Genomic DNA, 20,671 nt, shown 5'->3' with positions numbered 1-20,671 from the left:
CAAAGGCCAGACAGAGCACATTCTCCTTTGAGCTTATCTCTACCAACAAGCCAATTCAGCACCAGCTGCAATGAGTAATAAATCTTATCATCAGAAGCAGTCTAGCAGAATTTGGTTCATATTTGGGCTCAACAGGTAAAATACTGAATGACAAGATTATTGTGTTACATCAAATATATTTTCCTGTATTAAAACATCAAGTCCTTTGGACACAAAATAAATGTCTTATAAAACCACATACATAATTATGTAAATGCTAATATGGTAGCCTTTGGCTCATCATTACCTCCCTAAACTCTGACCCTCTGACAGCAACAGGAAGATCTTATTAAAGGTCCAGGCAAATATTTGAAGAAAAAACATTTTGGTATTCAGAGATGCAAAGTTCTTTATCAGAGCTAAGATGAAAGTCTTATTTAATAGCTTCTGCACATTGCTTTACAAAATGAAGGAATGGGAAGAGTATGAAACTGAGGGAGAGCATGACTTTAGGCTTAAAAACAGAGTAAGGGGAGGAAAACATTAAGAAGTGCTCCTAACCCTATAACACTGTTAAAAGTTTCTTTTGACAGTCCTTTAGGAAAGCAATCTGTGAAAAGTGCTTTAAAGGGCAATTTATTAGAAAAATTATAATAGACTTTTGGATGTGGAACAATTATTGGACCCTTGACTATTAGCAGAAGCCTAACCCCACTCCAGGTTGGCGACCTGGAAAACAGCAGTATTTCAGAAGGCTTGAAGAAAGTATGTAAAGAGGGAAAGATCTAACGTGGCACAACACCCCTGTCCTGCTGCCATTCCCCTCAGTTCAGTAATTTCAAAGGAGCAGGAGTGGGAAATGCCCTGCCTGTATAAACTGAGCAGTGATGATCCTGGAAGTAGCCATTAGTTTTCAAAGAGAGACTGTCCCATCTTTTGGAGTGGGGAAAAGACACATTTGTTTCCTGTATTTGGGCAAACGGGGGTTTACATTTACTTTTGCTAAAGCAAAGTTGAGAGACGAGAGCCCACAGCTGACAGGTCCTGGCTCCCTGTAGCTTTCCTGCTATACCAAAGAATCCACAGGCCACGGACAGCATTGAGGTTAGTTGCCAATACCTGAAATTCTACCCCAAGTGATTGACAACTGCTACCAACCAAAGGTTTTTCACAGACTTCTAGACACAAGCGTGGAATGGAAAGTACAGAACTACAGGAGATTCCCCCCAAACAGCCCTAATTCTGCTTCTCTATTCTTACCTCCCTCCATCTGAATAAGACACACAGGAGTTCTCTGCACGCTCCAGTAATACTTAACATTGTTGAGGATATCACCATTAGATAGAAACTATGGAAAGTTTGGGATGGGCAGAACTATGGCAACAGCTTTACTCCTTGTACACTGCAGCAAAGACAACTGGTTTCCTACACTCATTACTCACGTTACTATTTTTAAGTACTAGTGGCACAGCATGTTTTACGTACAGCCCGCTCTACCCTGCCAGCTCCACCTCACAGCCTCTCAGGACATAACTGCTTACTCTGCACGTTCTACAGTTACCACATCATCTACCTGAGCTTTATAAAATGAAAAATAAAAACTTACGAGCTGGAAGAAAGTTAGGGTGTAAGAGAGCATTATCATAGAATCAACCAGGTTGGAAAAGACCTTTAAGATCAAGTCCAACCGTTACCCCAAGACTGCCAAGCCCACCACTAACCCATGTCACTAAGGGCACACTGATCTCCCCTCATGGCTGCCCCTCATGATCCCCACTCACAGCCACCCCCCCATCTGCCCTCTCATAGTGGCCTACGCTATATAGCTGCCTCCCCTACCCCTCATGGCCACCCCTCACAATCCCCCCTCATGGCCACCCGTTATGCCCCATGGTTACTGCTCACACTCCATGGCTGCCCCTGCTCTCACCTCACAACCGTCCCACCTCTCCCCTCACAATCTCCACTCACCCCTCATGGCCGTGTTTCTTGATTTCTGAACACCAATGCATTTTCTATTCATTCTGAATAGATCAGCCCTTACTTTTCAGGCTGTGCAGTGCAAATTTTTCTCCGATTTTGAGGGTTTAATATATTTATTGTTAATTTAATGAAATTTAGGGTTTAATACATTCATTACTACACTATATTTTTAGTGGCACATCCTTTCCCCACTCCCCAATATTTAGAGACTGAAAATTATTTATATTTAATACTGGTGATGAGAGAAACATAAAGGGTTTGGAGTTTTATTACTTATACTAACAAGAACCATCCAATTGAGGAGCTTCATTTCTTTGCGTGGTACTAGCAAATCTACAGCAACTAAAGAATCAAAGCATTAAATACCAGATTGTGACAGTTCAAAAGGCCTCAAAGTCCTCAGAACATCTCTAAGGAATCCTCCTATCTCTAATAATAACAGTTCCTATACAGATGTTCCACCTACACCTGAAAAAATAAGTTTCAGAGAGTAACTTTAAAAACGTGTTACAATAACACTGAACTCTGTTCTACACAAAGGTTTTCACACTGCTTTTTGCCCATTTTCTTTAGTGAACTCTGCCAGAGTTTTGCAGAAAGCAAGAAAATACCACGTTAAGAGTTCTTTTTAATCCCACAGGCTTCTTATCACTGCAATATCGCTCTGTCATTCCTTATAGGGAGAAGACATCTCCCTCCAAATAATAAAGTGTGTATCATTCAGCTCACAAGTAAATACCAAGTTTGATCTTAATTTTGTTTAGGCTACATTTCATGCCTAGTTCTTTATCTTTCCGAGTTTATAAATTGTGTAGCAAGGGTTATAAAAAAGGTACTTGAAAATGGGATTATGTTTTCCAGCAGATACCTTTTACAGATAGGCAAAGAGTTCTGAATAATTTTGTTTACCGAGTGCCAAGCAACACAAATTCCCATTTGCCACAGCAGAATGATTCCATTAGTTCACATGTGCCTGAAATATCAAAACACATGTTTCCTCACAAATGAATTTCAGACCAATAATTTCGCATCCATCACGTGGTTGAAATAAATCCATTACAGCCTGTGGTATAACTTATTTTTCAGTGGGTACACAGCAAACTGAGCAAGACAGATTTTTGCTGGTAGGCAGAGTACTAAGATGATCCTGATTTATCAAACATTTTTAAATGAGTAAGCAAACCCAATCTTAAGCAAGATAAGCAAAATTTGATATCAAAGATAAGATTAGCCATTCCCGCAGTTTTCTACCACTGACAACCCTGTGGGGTTTAGCCATTGTAGGACTGATTATTGTTCTCATCAAACCACTGGACAAGGGAAAAACATCCTATATGGTGAAGAAAGCTGTATTTGCAATGCTTTAGAAGTAACAGGTCACTAAACAAGCAATGTTTTAAATGATTGGTGTTTAAGGTATTACACCTCAGATCACTGAAGTATAAGAACATTCAGCAGTATGTGGATTTGTCTTGGAGCAGTGCGTCTTAAAACAGCTATTTTGTTAAAATCCATAGTCCCAAGAGAGTTCCAAAACCCTTTAAATGCAAAAAGGATGCTGTTAACACTTAAAGTTAATGCACATACTGTGGCAGTAAATTGCTGAGGCTCCTTTTTACATAGTCTGAAGAGCCAGAGTTCACAAAGTAGTAGCGATATGAATAGGTATGATAGGCTTCATTGCTCCAACATGCACCACCTTTGAAACACTAACAATACGCAACATTTTTTCTCCTGCAGATACTGTATATCAGAAAACATACCTCTATATCCTGTATTATCTTTGGGTATAAGGACCTGTAAAACGAATTTGGGGGGCCGTCTGTTGGTCTGTTTTTAAACAGGTACTGATCCCTAGAAAGAACCAGAAACATATTTTTCAATGTAGCACAAAGAACCCAAACTTTAAAGGAATTCAAAGCCTGCACAGAACAAGACCTGGTGACATATTCACAGAGTACTTGTAAGAAGTTTTCGTATTGCTGTTACAACCCTTGTTACAATTTGACAGCTTTATTTAAAATGTCCAAGACTAAAAAGGGAACAGGTGTTTTCCTTATGGTTTTCCAAATTAGGGTTCACTGTTTCATAAGGCTTTTAGCTCGCAGGGTATAATCTCTTGCTCTTTACAATATGCCTTGCATTTTCCTAGGCACACCACTAGAGAGCACAGAGAAACAGGTTTCTAAAGCAAACACCTCATCCCTTCAGATACTCTTAAAGGACAGAAAAACTCCTTTGCCACAAACATAAATGGTTTCTCTTTGAGAGAGGCTTCTGCAGCCCAATATGCTGTTTTACATTTTAAGGAAAAATAAAGTTGAATTGGAAATAATTCGAGAAAAGGAGAGGGGACATAGCCAAAGTAGAACCCGGAGCTGATAGCTCCACAGCAGACTTAAGCATCTTGGTGATACCAATTTACTATAAACTTACTTTTTGGCAGAGCTTATGATTAGGGAGATTTGTAAAGGAGAATACTGTAAAAGGTGAATTTAGTTACTGTCACAGTACTTACCAACCCCTTCGTTCTGACAGTCCCTTCCATAGCGGATCTGTGCGTACCATTCTTTCGATCAATTTTTTCCATAGCATTCCCTCAGAGATGACTCTCTGCCATTCCTTACATACCAGCTCTGCTGCACAGAGTGATCTGGCATCAAGATAGGAAAGGATGTTTTCTGCTATGTGATCTAAGCCTTGCTCTACAAAGAAATAAAGGCAATCAAACGTCAATCACTTCACAGTAAACTACTGAACAAGCTTTGTAATACATTCAGAGAATCCAACACAGCTTTAAGGCACTGGAGCAACATGGTAATTAAATTATCATACCCAGAAGCACCAGTTACAAATTGATCCACACAGGTACACCAAAATCTGTGACACTTGACTCCTTTCCCAGTACACTGTGCCTCCTGGACTGTCCCACTTCCACAGAGCAAGAATGAGCAGAACCCAACATTCAGCAGTGTGCAAGCAGCAGAAAGCATTTTGCTTCTTCTGGGCACAGAATCCTGGACTTTTGAGCACATAACACATTGCGCTACATGATCCATAAAGATGATGATCATCAAGCAGATGCTTTACTAAGCAGCAGTAATAAAAAAATAAAATACCAATTCTTTTACTATTTCTTTACATAATAATTCGACTCAGAAGACAGGACTGCACAGGAACACACACAGGCATAGTCAGTAGAAGTGCGAGCAAAGAACCTGCAAAAACCATCTCACATCAAATGCAAGAACATCTTTTCTATATAAGCTCCTTCTATAATCTGCAGGTGCCAAGTCAACTCCTGAATTTTGTTCAGATAGAATCACAGAATCATCATAGAATGGTTTGTGTTGGAAGGGACCTTAAAGCTCATCCAGTTCCAACCCCTGCCCCGAGCAGGGACACTTTCCACTAGAGCAGGTTGCTCCAAGCCCCTGTGTCCAGCCTGGCCTTGAACACTGCCAGGGATGGGGCAGCCACAGCTTCTCTGGGCACCCTGTGCCAGCGCCTCACCACCCTCATAGGGAAGCTTCTGCACCACAAATTCCAGTGCAAAGTACATTTAGTTTAGCTTCACAAAGATTTCCCAACATATTTTCAACAGCCACATGAACAGATAATACCTTTGCATCTTTACTGCATCTGCTGCTCTCCCGCCCTTGGGGCACACTGCCTTCTATGGCAATGGAGGGACGGGGGTGTGTGTGTACTGTTATGTGAGGACACTAGCTTTACTGGGTCAAAGAATGAGTTCAGCAATGTACCACCCAAGAACGCCCAAGTAAAACAACATTATTCCAAACAAAAGCCCTTTGGCAGCACTCAGATATCCCAGAAACACCTAGGTGTCCCTACCCATGGCAGGAAAGTTGGAACTAAATGATCTTTAAGATCCCTTCCAACCCAAACCATTCTAGGATTCTATTCCATGATTCTATCTACCCGGGCTCTAATTTCATGCTCTAATTTCACCTGCAGCACAAGCTATGTTGGTCAACAAGCAATAGTTATTAGTGCACTGGGGAAGCACTGGCTTTCATAATGAAGATCCTCACTGCCAGAAGCAGCATATTAACCCCTGTGATCCATTGTGGTAGGGTTAGATTTACATATTAAATGCACTCAACATGTCAGCAGAAGTTCAAATATACCAGAATTGGGGTCCTGCCCATTGATCCCCATCTATGTAAGGCAATGTGCTGCAATATATTACTTCATAGCTATCAGTTAATACTTATCCAAAAGCTTTGGATACTTAGGCTGAAGCCTGGCAAAAAGAATAAGCACATCAATAAAGATGATGAATACTGTAAGCTGGCACCACAGATCTATCAAAACAAAAACCAGGTGGAATGCTGCATGCATTTGTCTATGGTCTTTGCCTAGACCTTGTCTCTTGCTGAGGGTGTTAGATTCAAAAATGCGATTGCAGTTGAGTAGAGGGACCTACATAGAAACCACTCAGACAATCTACTTGCACTGTTTAAAATAGCATCAAACTCTTCTTGCTCACATTCCAACTCCAGTGTCACTGGTCCCACAAAAACAATCACTGGAAAGTCTGTCACTCATTTCAAAGGACCTGCAGTTTTGCTTTCCCCAAAACTCCACTAGATCAGAGATCTAGAATAACTCCATCTTCATGAATCACGTATGCCAGTTGGCCAAGCATGAAAAACATCTTTCAAACTAGGAGATGACGACCTTTTTAATTTTCCCCTTTATCTCATGACAGCCTAATTTAGGCTTCAAATAGCCATGAAAAATCAAAGAAACTACTCTTATTTTAAGAATTAACAAAGTGTGCTCATATAGTCCTCTACTACACACTAAATTTGGCATGGCCTTCATAAAAATGAACAGCAATAGAAAGGAAAAACCAATATACGAAGAGTGTTTGTTCATTTCTTCTCTAATTTGGAGAACTAGAAAAGGTTTAAAGAATGGTGGAAGCTTCTACCATGTAAATCAGGTTTAAACAAATCTTTCAATACCAGTCATAACAGATTCAAGTAACTGAAACATAACAAGGTCCAAATAATGTGTGGGTCTCAAATCTAATCACTTCCAAAGCAGCAAAGTCTCTCATATAGCAATACCGTGTCTCAGAGCAGCTTTAAGCTGCAATATTTCCTACATCAGCAGTTGAAGAAAATACCAGGGCATTGAAATACGTCGTACAAGCAGTCTTCCAGCCTGCTACATCCCAGCCCTTCTAGTAAATAACAACTTCCAGGTTCTAAATACTGTTTACTTAGGATATATTTATCTTACTGTGATGTAAGAAACAGTTCTCAAGGTTCTTCCAGAAAATATAATCACTGCAAGGTCATTTTCAAGAGTCATGAATCCTTGGGTATCAAGGAGACAAATAAATTCACTGTGCAAAGTGGAGGACACAGCTAGATGAAGAAAATAAGGAAAACAGGTCTGCTGAGTAAGCATTACTCTGTGAAGGTTACAAGTGTGAACAGGGCACAGGCCATGTTTTACCAGGAACAGATCTGTTATTTTAAATTTCAGTACAAAATAGTTGTGTTTGACAACGTAAGATCAGCCCATGCAGAGCAAGTACATCATACAGTCTGTTACATCTGTAACACTGGAATCACACAACACAGTCCTCTACATATTTTCCCAGCCCAGAGGACATGACATTTTGAAGAGGACAAGAAAAAAAGTGTTTTACATCAAGCATTGCAGTTCCCAAAGCAAACAGTGCAGAGGATATGACAACTAACCACCATAATTCCACCCCTGGCAGTGTTCAAGCCCAGGTTGGACAGTCTTGGGCAACATGGTCTAGTGTGAGGCAACCCTGCCCATGGCAGGCGGTTGGAAGTGGATGATCTTCAGGTCCTTTCCAACCCAAACCATTTTATGATTCTATGATTCTATAATTCAAACTCTGTATGAGTAGAGCCTTACACTGAGGTTCCGGTATAAGAGGTGTTTAAGGCTCCTGTTTCACTGCACCATGTTTCTTTCAGTAGCCATTATACAATATCTGAACTTAGCTCACCCTCCTTTCCCTCTCAAGAGAACTAAGTTAGTGCATTCATAATCCTTCCAACATAGTTCAGGAGTAAAGGTGTATTTAATACTTGCCTCACGTGGGGACATCTAGTCAAATCATTAAGTAATAAAAGAGTCTACGGTGCTATGAAATGACAGAATTGATAATTCAGTTCAACCAGCATCAGGCTGTTTCAAGGCTACACATCAATTATAAAAGTGAATGACTAACTTCGGAAGAAGTTAGAAGAAACTGGGAGTAAACACCAAAGAAGGTTACAGGTAAAGCAGCAGACCCAGAAATTATTAAAAAGGGAGGAAAACACTCTGATGCCAACAGTATTTCTGCACAATGAGGCAGAATGACAAGTACACCAGCTTTCAGAGACCCAATGATGCTGCCCTGTCCCTTCCATCTGAAAGGCATTTTTAATCAGCAGTGGAGTGGCTGAAGAGCAGAGGCACACATCAAACTCATCTTTTCTGATAGCCTTAACTCCCCTTTGTTAGAAGAAAAACACACTCCAGCTATGTCTGGGTACCAAAAAAAACCCAGGAGCACAAGATACACGGATGACAGACAAAGCCTGCAGTGTCTGCACTTTCAAGGAGTAAAACTCTTTACTGGTGCATCTGAAATACTGCAGGTGAATGCGTAAATGAATGATGCAAAGCTCAACATATAAACTGTCCGTACAGCTGAAGGAACAGCTGTCCCTGGCCACATTTTGGACAAAATGCCACTATTTATCTCTAGTAAAGATGAGGCAACAGGGTCCATGCTGAACAGGTACATATCCACCCGATTCTCTTCTCATTCCACCGTTGAGAAGTATAATTTTGTCCAATTGGCATCATTTAGTAAAACAATCATCACATGAATACTTACTTACCTTCTGAGAGGAGGGAAATTTAAATGCTTTTAGTCAAAGAATACTAAGCAAACCTACCTCTGCCCTTATTTCAACCATGTACTTAAAAAAGGTTCCGAGGCAAAGCAGCGAGGCTGGCACTCGGATCTATTGCTGACACCTCTCTTAGGGTTTTGAGTGAGTTTTGAAGTGTAAAGATCATGAACATGTCAGGTGTGCAATGAACAATTCCCAAGGGAGAAAGCAACAAACAGAAGTTACTCAAATGATATTCACGCACAAAATAGTATTTTAAAAGTTTATCTGTTGCTGCCATCTCCTGGCAACAAACTAAATTATTACCCTCCTCAGGATGGGTGCTCCGAGAAGCTGTAAAGTTACCAACAACCAGCCTAGTAAAAAGGCTACACTGCAGAGCATCCTTTGACTCAAGTGCATGGTTCTGTGGGGTTTTGGTAGTGGTAGGTCTGGGTTTTTGCCCCTCTGCTAACATACCTGTGTTATCTTTCAGAAGGCAATGAAGAGGGCAGCTTGCAAGTAGAACTTGATCTGCCTCTCAGGGTTAGGACTACTGCATCACTTAGTTTTTGATAGGAGGGAAGTGTTTTTGAATCAAGCACAAACACTTTAGGAGTTTCATATACAGCATATTCCATTACTAGAAACCCGTGTTCTATTTTAAATCCTTTTTGTGAGTAGGAATGTACATGTCACTTAACCAGTGTCAAAAGAATTTGATTTAGATAACAATTATGAGACCATAAATGTATTTGGATCACAGTCAATCAAGATGGTAGCACACACCAGGGCTGGCTTTCTATCCTAACACCTTCTGGCACCAGGCAAACATTGGGTTGCCGAAGTACATGGTTTTATGGTTTTCTATTTAGAAATGAATGTGATGTCTGAATGATACCACATGTGTATTCATCAACATATGTTCAACTGGTTTTAGTTTTCCTTTCCTTGTGAAATACTACTTTCCAAAAAGATAGTTATCCAGATTAAATACAGTTGCACAGAACCAATTAAGAAACATGACACGACACAGAACATTTTGCCATTGGTCAGTCTTTCACACAACTGCTTTTGATAGAGCAGTAACAATCCTCTGAAAAACGGCTGTGCAAGTCTGGACCCAAAGCCACCTCTCATGATTCAAATCTGGAAACGGAACCTGAATGACCAAGATACCACCATCAATTCAACCAAAAGCTACGTCTTTCCTGGAAAGAGCAATCTTGCCATTTCTGGCTGTCAACAAGATGCTCTGAAGCAGAGATGAGGAGCTGGCAAACCACTGCTGAGGCACCAAAAGTCATTAATGCCATTACTCAGACAAAGAGAGGTAGAAAACTAACAGTGCCACCAGACAGCTGGCCCCAGCATCCCAAAACAAAGCTTCTCCTCGAGTTCAGGGAACAGCGCAACAAAGACTATGCTCCAGAATGCAAACAGGACTGGGAACTACAATGGTTTTGGCGCCTTTCCGTGGCATGTGCAGAACACAGAAGTATCAGGCTAAGTCTCAGGCCCTTCTCAAAATCAAATTTAAAAAAAATCATTTTACTGTAACACATACCAACCATTTAGAGACAGGGCCAGAACACAGTTCCTAAGGAGAGTAATCTCCAAATAATCTCAAAGTACAAGGAAAATCTTCCTTCATAAGGTGACACTTGTTTTCTACATATTAGGAATGTTCTCAAGCAGATTTAGACTTGACTGCCCATCTACGGGAAGATGCTTTATGGAACTGTCAGACCAAACCCAAACATGAGAGACAGAAAACCCAAGTGACAAGTGCTCAGCTTGTTTTTATTCTGTTCACTAACACATGGCTTTTTCAGAATCTTGCTTGTGGTGTAATTCTAGTATGGAGCATTCATTAACATTTCACTGAGCTAAACCAAGGTTCTCAATAAAAACTAACTGCAATCAGCAAACACATTTCCACAACAGCATATGCATATCAACTGGAGTCCAGAGGAGGCCATGGAGCTGCTGCGAGGGCTGGAGCAGCTCTGCTCTGGAGCCAGGCTGAGAGAGCTGGGCTGGGGCAGCCTGGAGAAGAGAAGGCTCCTGAAGGGGACACCTTAGAGCAGCTCCAGGGCCTAAAGGGGCTCCAGGAAACCTGGAGAGGGGCTTTGGACATGGGGCCTGTAGGGACAGGCCAAGGGGAATGGCTTTAACCTGCCAGAGGGGAGGTTGAGATGAGCTCTGAGGCAGAAGCTCTTCCCTGTGAGGGTGCTGAGGCGCTGGCACAGACTTTTCCCAGAGAAGCTGTGGCTGCCCCATCCCTGGCAGTGTTCAAGGCCAGGTTGGACACAGGGGCTTGGAGCAACCTGCTCTAGTGGAAGGTGTCCCTGCCCGTGGCAGGGGTTGGAACTGGAGGAGCTTTGAGGTCCCTTCCAACACAAACCATTCTGTGATAATCCTATGATTCTATCTGAACTGTATACCCTTAAATCTTAAAGCCTGGTCTTTACGAAGCCAGTATTCCATTGAGTTTTAAGGATCAACTGTGAATTACTAGGCAGAAACCCTTTATTAAAATGCATAATTTTTACAATTCTGTGTAATGCTGGTCACAGTTAAAACCGCACTTTTAACAAGTCAGAAACTTAAAGTGTTTTCTGATGTTAAAACGTGGCAATCTCATCTCCTATGAATACACAGAGCCTTGAAAGTTGCATACCAAGCACAAACACAGAAATGCTTTGCTTTGCCACCAAGTCTATTCTTAAGATTTTTATAGCTTGCAGAAGCGCACAGATTTAAACTGCTCACATTAAAAAGAGACATCGAGTAAAATATTTACCCTAATTAACATAGTAGGAACAGGTCCAAAGCACAGATACTTAAGACAGACTTGCTATCATTATTCCAGACAACACGCAGGACTAAGCTGAAGACACATTAAGGCCTGAAATAGCCGCATGTACCTATTTCACATTAAGAGACACCAAGTGTTTAGTTTTATAAACAGTTTCTGAAATAGGTACTAAAACCTATCAATTTTCTTTAGTAAAATGCATTCAGTATTTACTGGGGTGCTCTTTAAAGCAAAAAAATTATGCCCAAATCTTATGCTTCTACAAGAGTTTCTGGAGTTCTATAGAAAACGAGGAAAACCGACAGCAGCTGTTGGTTATAGGTACCAGATGAAGGTTTGGTTCCATTTCAATAATAAATTAGAACAATTAAAATCCACAGGGATTTCAAAGCTCAATGTGTAAATATCACTCTGTATGAAAATGAAACCCAAATGTGGGATGTCAGCTCTCTAAAGCTGACTAGCATCAGATATGAAACAGTCACTCGGATCATGCAACTGCACAACTTTTATAGTTTTAGAAACAAATTTCAGAAGCAGCCTGGCAGGGCTTTACATGCCTGACTCAGTGTACAGCTCTCTTACAGCTTTAACACACAAAATACATATGGAAGGGGCTTTCTTTCCTAATCAAGGGTGAAACAGCAGCGCTCAAGGGTCAAAGCTGTAATTTGTTTAAGGAAAAGGTACAAGTTGGATGGGACCATGAAAGGAATATTATGATTAACATCTTAAAGATAATTAAAAGAATCAAAAGCACAGAGGTAACTTAAGTTATTCCTGCAATTATGCTGTCCATTATACTCCGCTGTCTTTTGACATGCTAGAGGAAACACAGTTGGCAGTTGTGGAAAAACAACGAGTACAGATCGGCTTCTGAGTTGCTCTCATCTTACAATAGCTGATACAGCATTAGGCATACCCCAGAATGATGATTAGCAGAAAAGAGCCCAACTACAGCCCAACTTGTAAGAACAGACCCTGTAGACTAAACATTCTGCCACCACTTACTAAAAAGCACACCAAAACTATCACTTATTCCCCTGAAGCAAAACGAAGCCAGATACCACAAACTTCTCTCATTTTTCCTGTATTCTGACAGGTGTAAAATCAGTAGGGACATTAAAAACTATTTCCATTAAAAATAAAATAAAATTTATTTCTTTAAGACAAGTGAAACTATCTTTTAAGCTCCCCATGACCTGGCCTCAGTGTGCGCTTGAGCCCAGAACCCCCCCGTGTGCTGGGCTGCACCCCCAGAGCGGGAGCAGCAGGTCGAGGGGGGGGATTCTGCCCCTCTGCTGCGCTCTGGGGAGACCCCCCCTGCAGTCCTGATCCAGCTCTGGGGCAACAGCACAAGAGGGACGTGGAGCTGCTGGAGCGAGGCCAGAGGAGGCCACGGAGCTGCTGCGAGGGCTGGAGCAGCTCTGCTCTGGAGACTGAGCTCTGCGGCTGCCGCATCCCTGGCAGTGTTCAAGGCCAGGTTGGACACACGGGCTTGGAGCAACCTGCTCTAGTGGAAGGTGTCCCTGCCCATGGCAGGGGACTGGAACTGGATGAGCTTTAAGGTCCCTTGCAACCCAAACCAGGCTGGGATTCTATGACCACCATGACTGTCCTCTTTATTTTTTAGTGAATCCCAGATATTTTGTGGAGAAATCAACATTTAATATTTTTAAAACAAGTTGGAAGAAACATCCACCCTGCCTAAAGGAAACAGCTCTCCACTTTAAACGAGGAGCACACTTATGCGTGTGTATTCCATACCACCTTCCTGTGTCCTACCATATATTCTTCCTTCCTCTCCAACTACTCAGAAGTTCATTTCAGCCATGTTTGACAGATGAGCCAGAATTCCCCCCATCACCTCAAAAAGTTGGATTCCTCCAGGTTTTGTGAAAATACAGCAGTGTTACAGAGAACAGGAACCCATAATATCCAAGCAGCATCTGTCCTAGACACCAGGGGATCCATCATGCAAGACCACCTGAGCATACCAATGCTTACAAAAGCTTCTGAGCTTGTAATATGACCAATCTTTAAAGGAACTTTACTTTCGTGCTGTCTGTGCTCAAAAAAATCCCAGTTTTCCAATTCCTTTGCATCACCTCCTCATCTGCTCTCCGCATTCACTGTTGTGTCTTGGCGTTTTGGGGATAACATCCACAGACCACTCACTCATTGTAGGTGTGAATCTGTGCTGTTATACTGCCAGTGGCAAGCAGAACATTGTGACCACTTATTTCATGCTTATTTCCCTCTCTGGAAACAATATCTACATATTTACCTTTCAAAGAATCAAATGAATCATCTTCTCCAGCAGCAAAAATCCTGGGATGCAATTCCTTCCAGAAATTAATGAGAAAACATATACAACTGACCAGGAGATTGAAGCTAACAATTGTATAGATAGTTATTAATGTTCCTTTTTTTTTTTTTGGAAGAAATGCATACAGCAGTTGTAAGAACAGATTTCATATTCAAACTACTGATCCAGGTTTACACTGATGGGTGGCAGAAGCGGTCCTGAGCAACTGGAAGGAATCATGGTTGGACTATACAATGAAAATCCACAATTGCTTTTGCTCTGGAGTCAGTAACAAGACCAGACAAACTAGACTCACTCACCTAGGCAGGCAGCTTTTTATTTAAGACTTGGGAAATTTAGAACTAAACTAAAATGTCATAAAGGACTTCATAAATGAACACGCCTCTACAGGAAATACCTATAGAAATATAGGTATTTTCTACACCTATGGGGTTCATATGAAAAAGGAATTTAGACCAGAGCTTGCAGAGATAAAACTTTCATGACAACTCAGTTCCAATTTAAACACAAACTATTCTTCAGGATATGCTACTCAAACTGCTTTTACATGGAACAACACTGGCATCCAGTGGCCAATTCAATTAATCACAGAAGTGAATGAGTTCAGCTACCCTCCTGCCCTTCTTTTGACTAGGAAGCACCACTTTATTCAAGACAGCCTAAATCTGGAGGATGTTCCAAAAAGTCTGCATACAGCCAAAGTATTAAACAGAACAAGAAATATTTGTAAATGCACCTCTTGTAAAATAAATACTAGTTTACCTGGTAACGCAGTGATGAAGTCCCGTTGTAACATGGGCTTCAAGTAAGAGTTAATATGTCCATGCTGATAGTGACACATTCGTGAAATAAGGTGTTCCACAAATTCAACTTGATCTGATTCAGACCACTGGTCAAAATATTTAATACACAAGTCTTTTTCTTTTTCGTAGTTTCCTTCTGATGGTCTTTTTCTTGAGACAATCACAGATGAAGTTCCATTACTTATCTGGTTTTAGAAAAGGAGTATCAGTATTAACATAATATTAACATCAGTATTAGAAAGCAATAGCACAGCTTTGTAAGAACTCTCTCAAGGAAGAATATGTGAGAAGAAATAATGAAACCTATGTTTTGAAACATAGTCTTCAAGCTATGGGTTATCCCATATGAATTTCACCTTTTATAAAGATCAATGAAAGGACTTTGCTCATAAGTGTAAGTTACTTGTTAACACTGAAAGACTTGAATTCCCTTACACCTCCTACCATGTGAACAGCAAGGAACTTAATTCATTTCAGAAGAAACTTCTCCAGATGAAAACAGTGGTTTCTGCCGCATATTGCAGTTTCTCTCTGGTGCATACTGCAGTCTGCCTCCACAAATGATTTACTTGGGTTCCAGCAGTTAATATAATACACATTCAGAGAAAGCTGGGTATTAATACTTTAATTAACATAAAAATTCAAGACCCTCATGCCAGTGTTGAACTGCTTGTCCATAAATGAAAACTAAGAATTACATGATGTCAAGAGCTTGCCTTGTTTTTGAAAGACAGCTCATGACAATATTTGGGACATCAACATCATTAAAATCCTGGGAGTTTCTGCTACAAAAAGGAAGCTACAAGAACACCACCCCAGGACTTACTGCTAATTAGTAAACAGAACCAAAGATTGATGACAGGCTCTTCTGAGCCCTTCAGGAGACCAAGAGGGCTGCTGAGAACAACTGTCAGCACTGAAATACTCCCAAATTTCTTCAAAGCAAATTGGTTACAACTCTTTGCCATGTGAAGGTGTTGATTTTTTCCTTTTAAATGACAGTCATGCTCAGAAAGGTTGAACTGTATTTTCAAGTATCCTTTGACACAGAACTGTCCTTTCAAAGTCAGCATAAACTCCAAAATCTGAGAAGATCTAGCAATTTCTCAAGTATTATTCATCAGCATCATCCTTCACTTGAAGGCTGAGCTAATTTTAGGATGATACAGTCAACTACGTACAAGGATGATTATACAGACGCAAGATTTGGAAGTTTCTCAAAAGCAAAAACATATAAAATCATGCCAACTCTCTACACAAATGTGAGTCCTACCTGCCACAGGGTATTTTTCTTTGGAGACTCATCTTCATTCTGATCCTCCATTACTGATGTGTTCTAGGCAAAAAAAGGGAAAAAAGAGGAATTATGACTTCACTTTTTTATTCTATGGCAATTCCTTGCTCTACAAGCATTATGAAAAGGCAAATCAATTGAACAGATAAAATTCATTTTCCCAGTGAACGGAATTATCAAAGATTTCTGGCCACAGAACCTGGATATTATAAATAAATTCCCCTTTTAACTGACATGTTTATCAATTCCATTTACTGTAAAGATAACTCCCCAACCCCGCTTCAATTTCCTTTGACAGGTTTTCATGCAGCCTTTCAACGCTTTTCTCACTGGGAAATAAATTCACTTTCATCCTACTCAAGCCAAAGTAATTAAACCTGTCAAAGTAATCAACCAGCACTTTCTGCCAAAGTTAAATTGCATACATCTAGTTGAAAGAAAATAAAATCACTATTCACTACTTACATGCAACAGAATATGACTTTTTCCTCAGCTCTAAGCTTACCACAGGGAGGAGGGACTGTTCTCTGCAGAACGTCTCTGTGATTCAGTGCCACAGCCTGTGTCCTATAACCCTTGGCAGTCACCATCTTTCTTCACCCTGACTTAATTACAGTGCTCTCCCCATATTGTAACCGCTCCTCCCTACTGTTTCCTTCCCTTTTGTTCAAGGAGAGATGTAAGAATTTCTATAGACATTCAGCTGCAAGTGTTTCTTTTCAAGCTTACCTCAGGTTTTCAAAATCTTTCACTCATTTCTTCCCTTTTTGTTTCTTAATTATCTGCTCCTTCTTGCTGTCCATACCACAAGTACCATCTATTTCTACCCACTCAGTGGTACCCCACACCTAAGCAATTACTGCTCATTTGGCTCCCCACCAACCCTGTCCTCCCCATCCTTCGTGCCCAGGAGACACCAGCTAACTGGCACGAAAAACTGAGTGCCTTAAACCATTGTCTGTACTTATTTCAGCCACCTTCCTCTCTATCAGCTGTCTCAGCAGAAAGAGGAACAACACACTCAAGTAAGACACATGATGGAATAAGTCACACAATTCCTTTACTCTTGCCTTCAGAGATTAGGGATTAACCCCTTAACAACTACATCCACCCCCACTGAAAAGGCAATTTCATTTCAAAAACATTCACTCTTTCATCTCCTCTTTCCTGCATAAGGGATATACGACACCAAAACCAGAAAACTTTAAGAGTTAACAGTATTACCCCTCTAGGCAAGGCTTCTTCCACCACCTGGCTGCACTGCTCTGGCTGAAGTCTACCTTAGATCTTTTCTGCCTTGCAGTTGTGAAAGAACATGCACAAAAAATTACATTATAAATATTATGTACAGTGGGTGATGGAAAAAAATCTTGAGTCTATCTAGTTATGATGCACATGACAAATAGAAGCTCAGAAGATGGCTAGTGGGGAATCCAACAATGGACAAAAGCAGTAAAGGTTTTGTGTTACTCTGCAGTCTTTCCGGACACAGAAAGTAACACTGGAAAAGTAAACCACTCTTTCCACATTTTTGGAATTACAGTCTCCTGACGGCCATTCCAGTTATTCACAACTACACACCGGTCACAACCAGCACTATCACTGATGTGCGGGTGATGTGTGAAGGGTGCTCTCCCACCGCATGGTGCCACAAGAGGGAGCACGAATCAGATGCAGGCTTTCTGGTACCCAACTAGCCAACACCACCACTTAAGCTATTCTGGAAAGCTAATGTGACTCCAGGGAATTAGGCAGGGGGTTTTAATTTTGTTTTATTTTAAATCTGAATGTGTAGAAATATTCATTACAGCGATTATAGGTTGTTAAAAATGTTTTCAATTAGTATGTCCTTAAATGAGTAAGGAACATCTCACCCCTTTTGCAGTTGAAGACTAAGTATGTGCATTGATCTTGTAAGCTAAGAACAAGGAACGGGAACTCTCCCTGAGAATATCAAACATGGATGGCTTGGGCCAGCTTATTCAGCAGAAATCCCACATTAGATCAATTTAGCCCCAGTCAACCTTTCCTTTGGTAGGTCATGGCAAGACTCTGCCATTGCTTTCTTCTGCTCCTTCATCAGGAAACAGCTCAGAGATGACTGCTAGCTTTTCCTGGATGCAGGCTAAGAACTGTCTCCTAAACATCATGTCTTTTCATTCTAGGAACATATAACAAAACTATAGCAGAGCAGCACTGTAACACCAAGTGTGCAAGAACGCAGACTGCACCAAAACCAGACTTCCACACTAGACAGATTGCAGAGGAGGTTTTTGGCTTTGGTGTGCACCTACTCAATTCTACTGTGCCTCTGCTGCTGCCTAGGTAAAGAAAACTGGGTAGCAGGCTTTAGGAAGATGCTACATCCTTGGCATGTCCACTGATACAGGAGGACTGCATTTCTCCTGCACCAACCCACTGGTCCCTCTTCCTTCAGAGCATCAGAGCAGAGTCTTGGCTAAGACAATAGCGTCTTGGATCCACAAATGGATGACCTGGCAGAGGCAGCATTGCTGCTGGGGATATTTCCATTTCTTCAACATCTGGGCCCTCACAAATGACGTGAGGGCAGTCTACACGGATTGGGTTTTAGGCTGGAAATTTAACACTGCATTTATGTATTGAAGCAAGAAGTAGTTAGCTGTATCTACTTCTACAGTGTTGATTGTGCTTTCGCTCTTTCCCCATCCTAAACTCACTCCAGATTTTCCTAGTGTATTTTAGAGCTTGAGGGGTTTAATCCTTCATTCTTTCCCCTTCTGATCCCAAATATATAGCTTAATTTCCCTATTATATCTGCTCTTCCTAATAAATTTGCTCTACTTCCGTCTTCAACACTTAATTTTGAGGATCATTCCCAGATCACATACAGCCTAACCCAGACTATAATGTGTTGTAGAATCATAGAATCCCAGGTTGGAAGGGACCTCAAGGATCATCTAGTCCAACCTTTCTAGGCAAAGCATGACCTAGACTAGATGCCCCAGCATCCTTATCCAGCCCAATCTTGAAAGCATCCAGTGTTGCGGAATCCACCATTTCCCTTGGGGAGATTATTCCAATGGCTGATTGTTCTCCTTGGGAAAAATCTTCCTCTTGTGTGCCTCTGAAGCACTCAAGCCTACTAATTGAAGACTAAAAACTGACCGAGTGGATCCCATCCTGTTGTCTGGAAGAAGCAATGAGACATCTCTAATCTGTCCTGTACATCCACAGCACTTGGCAAAAGAAGAATTTCAGAATTCCTAACAGCTGGTGTCACTAGTTCTTGCTCAGGAAGGCCTCCAGCTCTTGTGCAACAAGAAAGATAGGCATCTACAAGCGTAACTCTTCCCTTCATCATGCTGTTGCCTTTTCTCAGCCTCTACCTTGTTGTTCACCCCACCCAACCTCTACATAAAGCTACCTCGCTGGCCACCTCCACAGGTTCCCCAAGTAGCTTTAAAGCTGCATTAACATGGACTTCACACCATCTCCCTGTAGCTCTGCTGCTGAACATAAGCAAGACCTCTTATTGCAGTACCTCTGGCAAGGCCACGAGCCCCTGCGATACCAGTGACTGACACTTGCAGACTCGGAAAGAATAGGCTTAGTTTTCTACCACCAGAGCCCAGCAGCTTCTCACAGTGGAAGCATAAGTTCGTAACTCCTAAATATTGCCAATTAATCCCATTTATAAGTTCATTTTTTTCCAGAAATTCTTGCTCACTTGCTCATAGCTCTTGCAAAAGTAGAACGATTATTTCCAAGCAGCTGTCATTCCTAAATTAGTCAGCCTGGTATAAGTGCTCCCCATCCCCTACTGGGAATGGCAGTGACAGCAAAGAGATAACAATGGCTCTAAGCATAGATGCTTTCTGTTGCCTTACAGTTGTTATAACCCAACTGAATCAAGTTACGCTGAGAAAAACCTTTCTTGACTTCTACTAAGAGTAAACCCAGCAATGGTAGTAGAATATACAAATTGCTCTACAAGCTGTAGAATGTTAAAAGCCTGTTTCCTGAAGATTTGCATCCCATATTCCTCGCCTAGTTCTGCAATAACTTCAAGCTTTCTCTGGTCTTTCTGCTCCACAATAGCACAAAAGGCTTTAGGATTTCTGAGATGCAGATGAACATGGTAAGCAGGTTCAAAAGCTACTTGAGGAGAAAGAGGTACAAGTGTAACTACATAAAGCTCATTTCCTCTGGAGGTTATGAAAAGCTTCCAAAAATAAAAACAACCATGAATGATCCAGGTTGGACAGGGCTTGGAGCAACCTGGAAAGGTGGTTGGAACTAGATGAGCTTTAGGGTCCTTTCCAACTCAAACCCTTTTAGGATTCATCCTACGATCCTCAAAAGCAAAAATTGTGTAGGTAGTATAAAACTTCATAAATCAGTTTCAGTTAAGATCCTTAGGTACCAGATAGCAAATAAAACTGGCATCTCAAGCATAACAGTTCCACGTACATATGGTTGTATAACATTAGGTACAAAAGCACCTAAGTTTTTCTGTAGATGAATGGCACTCATCCTGCAAGGCTCATCTTGCTTATGTGAGATATGAAACAAAGGTTG

The 20,671-nt window shown here is 41.1% G+C and overlaps 1 protein-coding gene across 5 annotated transcripts in view; it reads right to left on the bottom strand.

The window, feature by feature from the left end:
- FBXW11 (F-box and WD repeat domain containing 11) overlaps window positions 1-20,671 on the bottom strand; it is a 77,705-nt gene that overhangs the window by 22,181 nt on the left and 34,853 nt on the right. For all 5 annotated transcript variants that reach the window (XM_030503610.2, XM_030503611.1, XM_030503608.1 and 2 more), the window contains 4 exons: window positions 16,091-16,153; window positions 14,777-15,002; window positions 4,481-4,667; window positions 3,726-3,816 (listed from right to left, as the gene is read on the bottom strand). In XM_030503610.2, the coding sequence (XP_030359470.1) occupies window positions 3,726-3,816; window positions 4,481-4,667; window positions 14,777-15,002; window positions 16,091-16,153 (567 nt within the window). The remainder of the gene's footprint in view (window positions 1-3,725; window positions 3,817-4,480; window positions 4,668-14,776; window positions 15,003-16,090; window positions 16,154-20,671) is intronic.

Source organism: Strigops habroptila, chromosome 12 (assembly GCF_004027225.2).
Source record: "Strigops habroptila isolate Jane chromosome 12, bStrHab1.2.pri, whole genome shotgun sequence".
Lineage (NCBI taxonomy): Eukaryota > Metazoa > Chordata > Aves > Psittaciformes > Psittacidae > Strigops > Strigops habroptila.
This window is presented reverse-complemented; position numbering and strand designations above follow the sequence as displayed.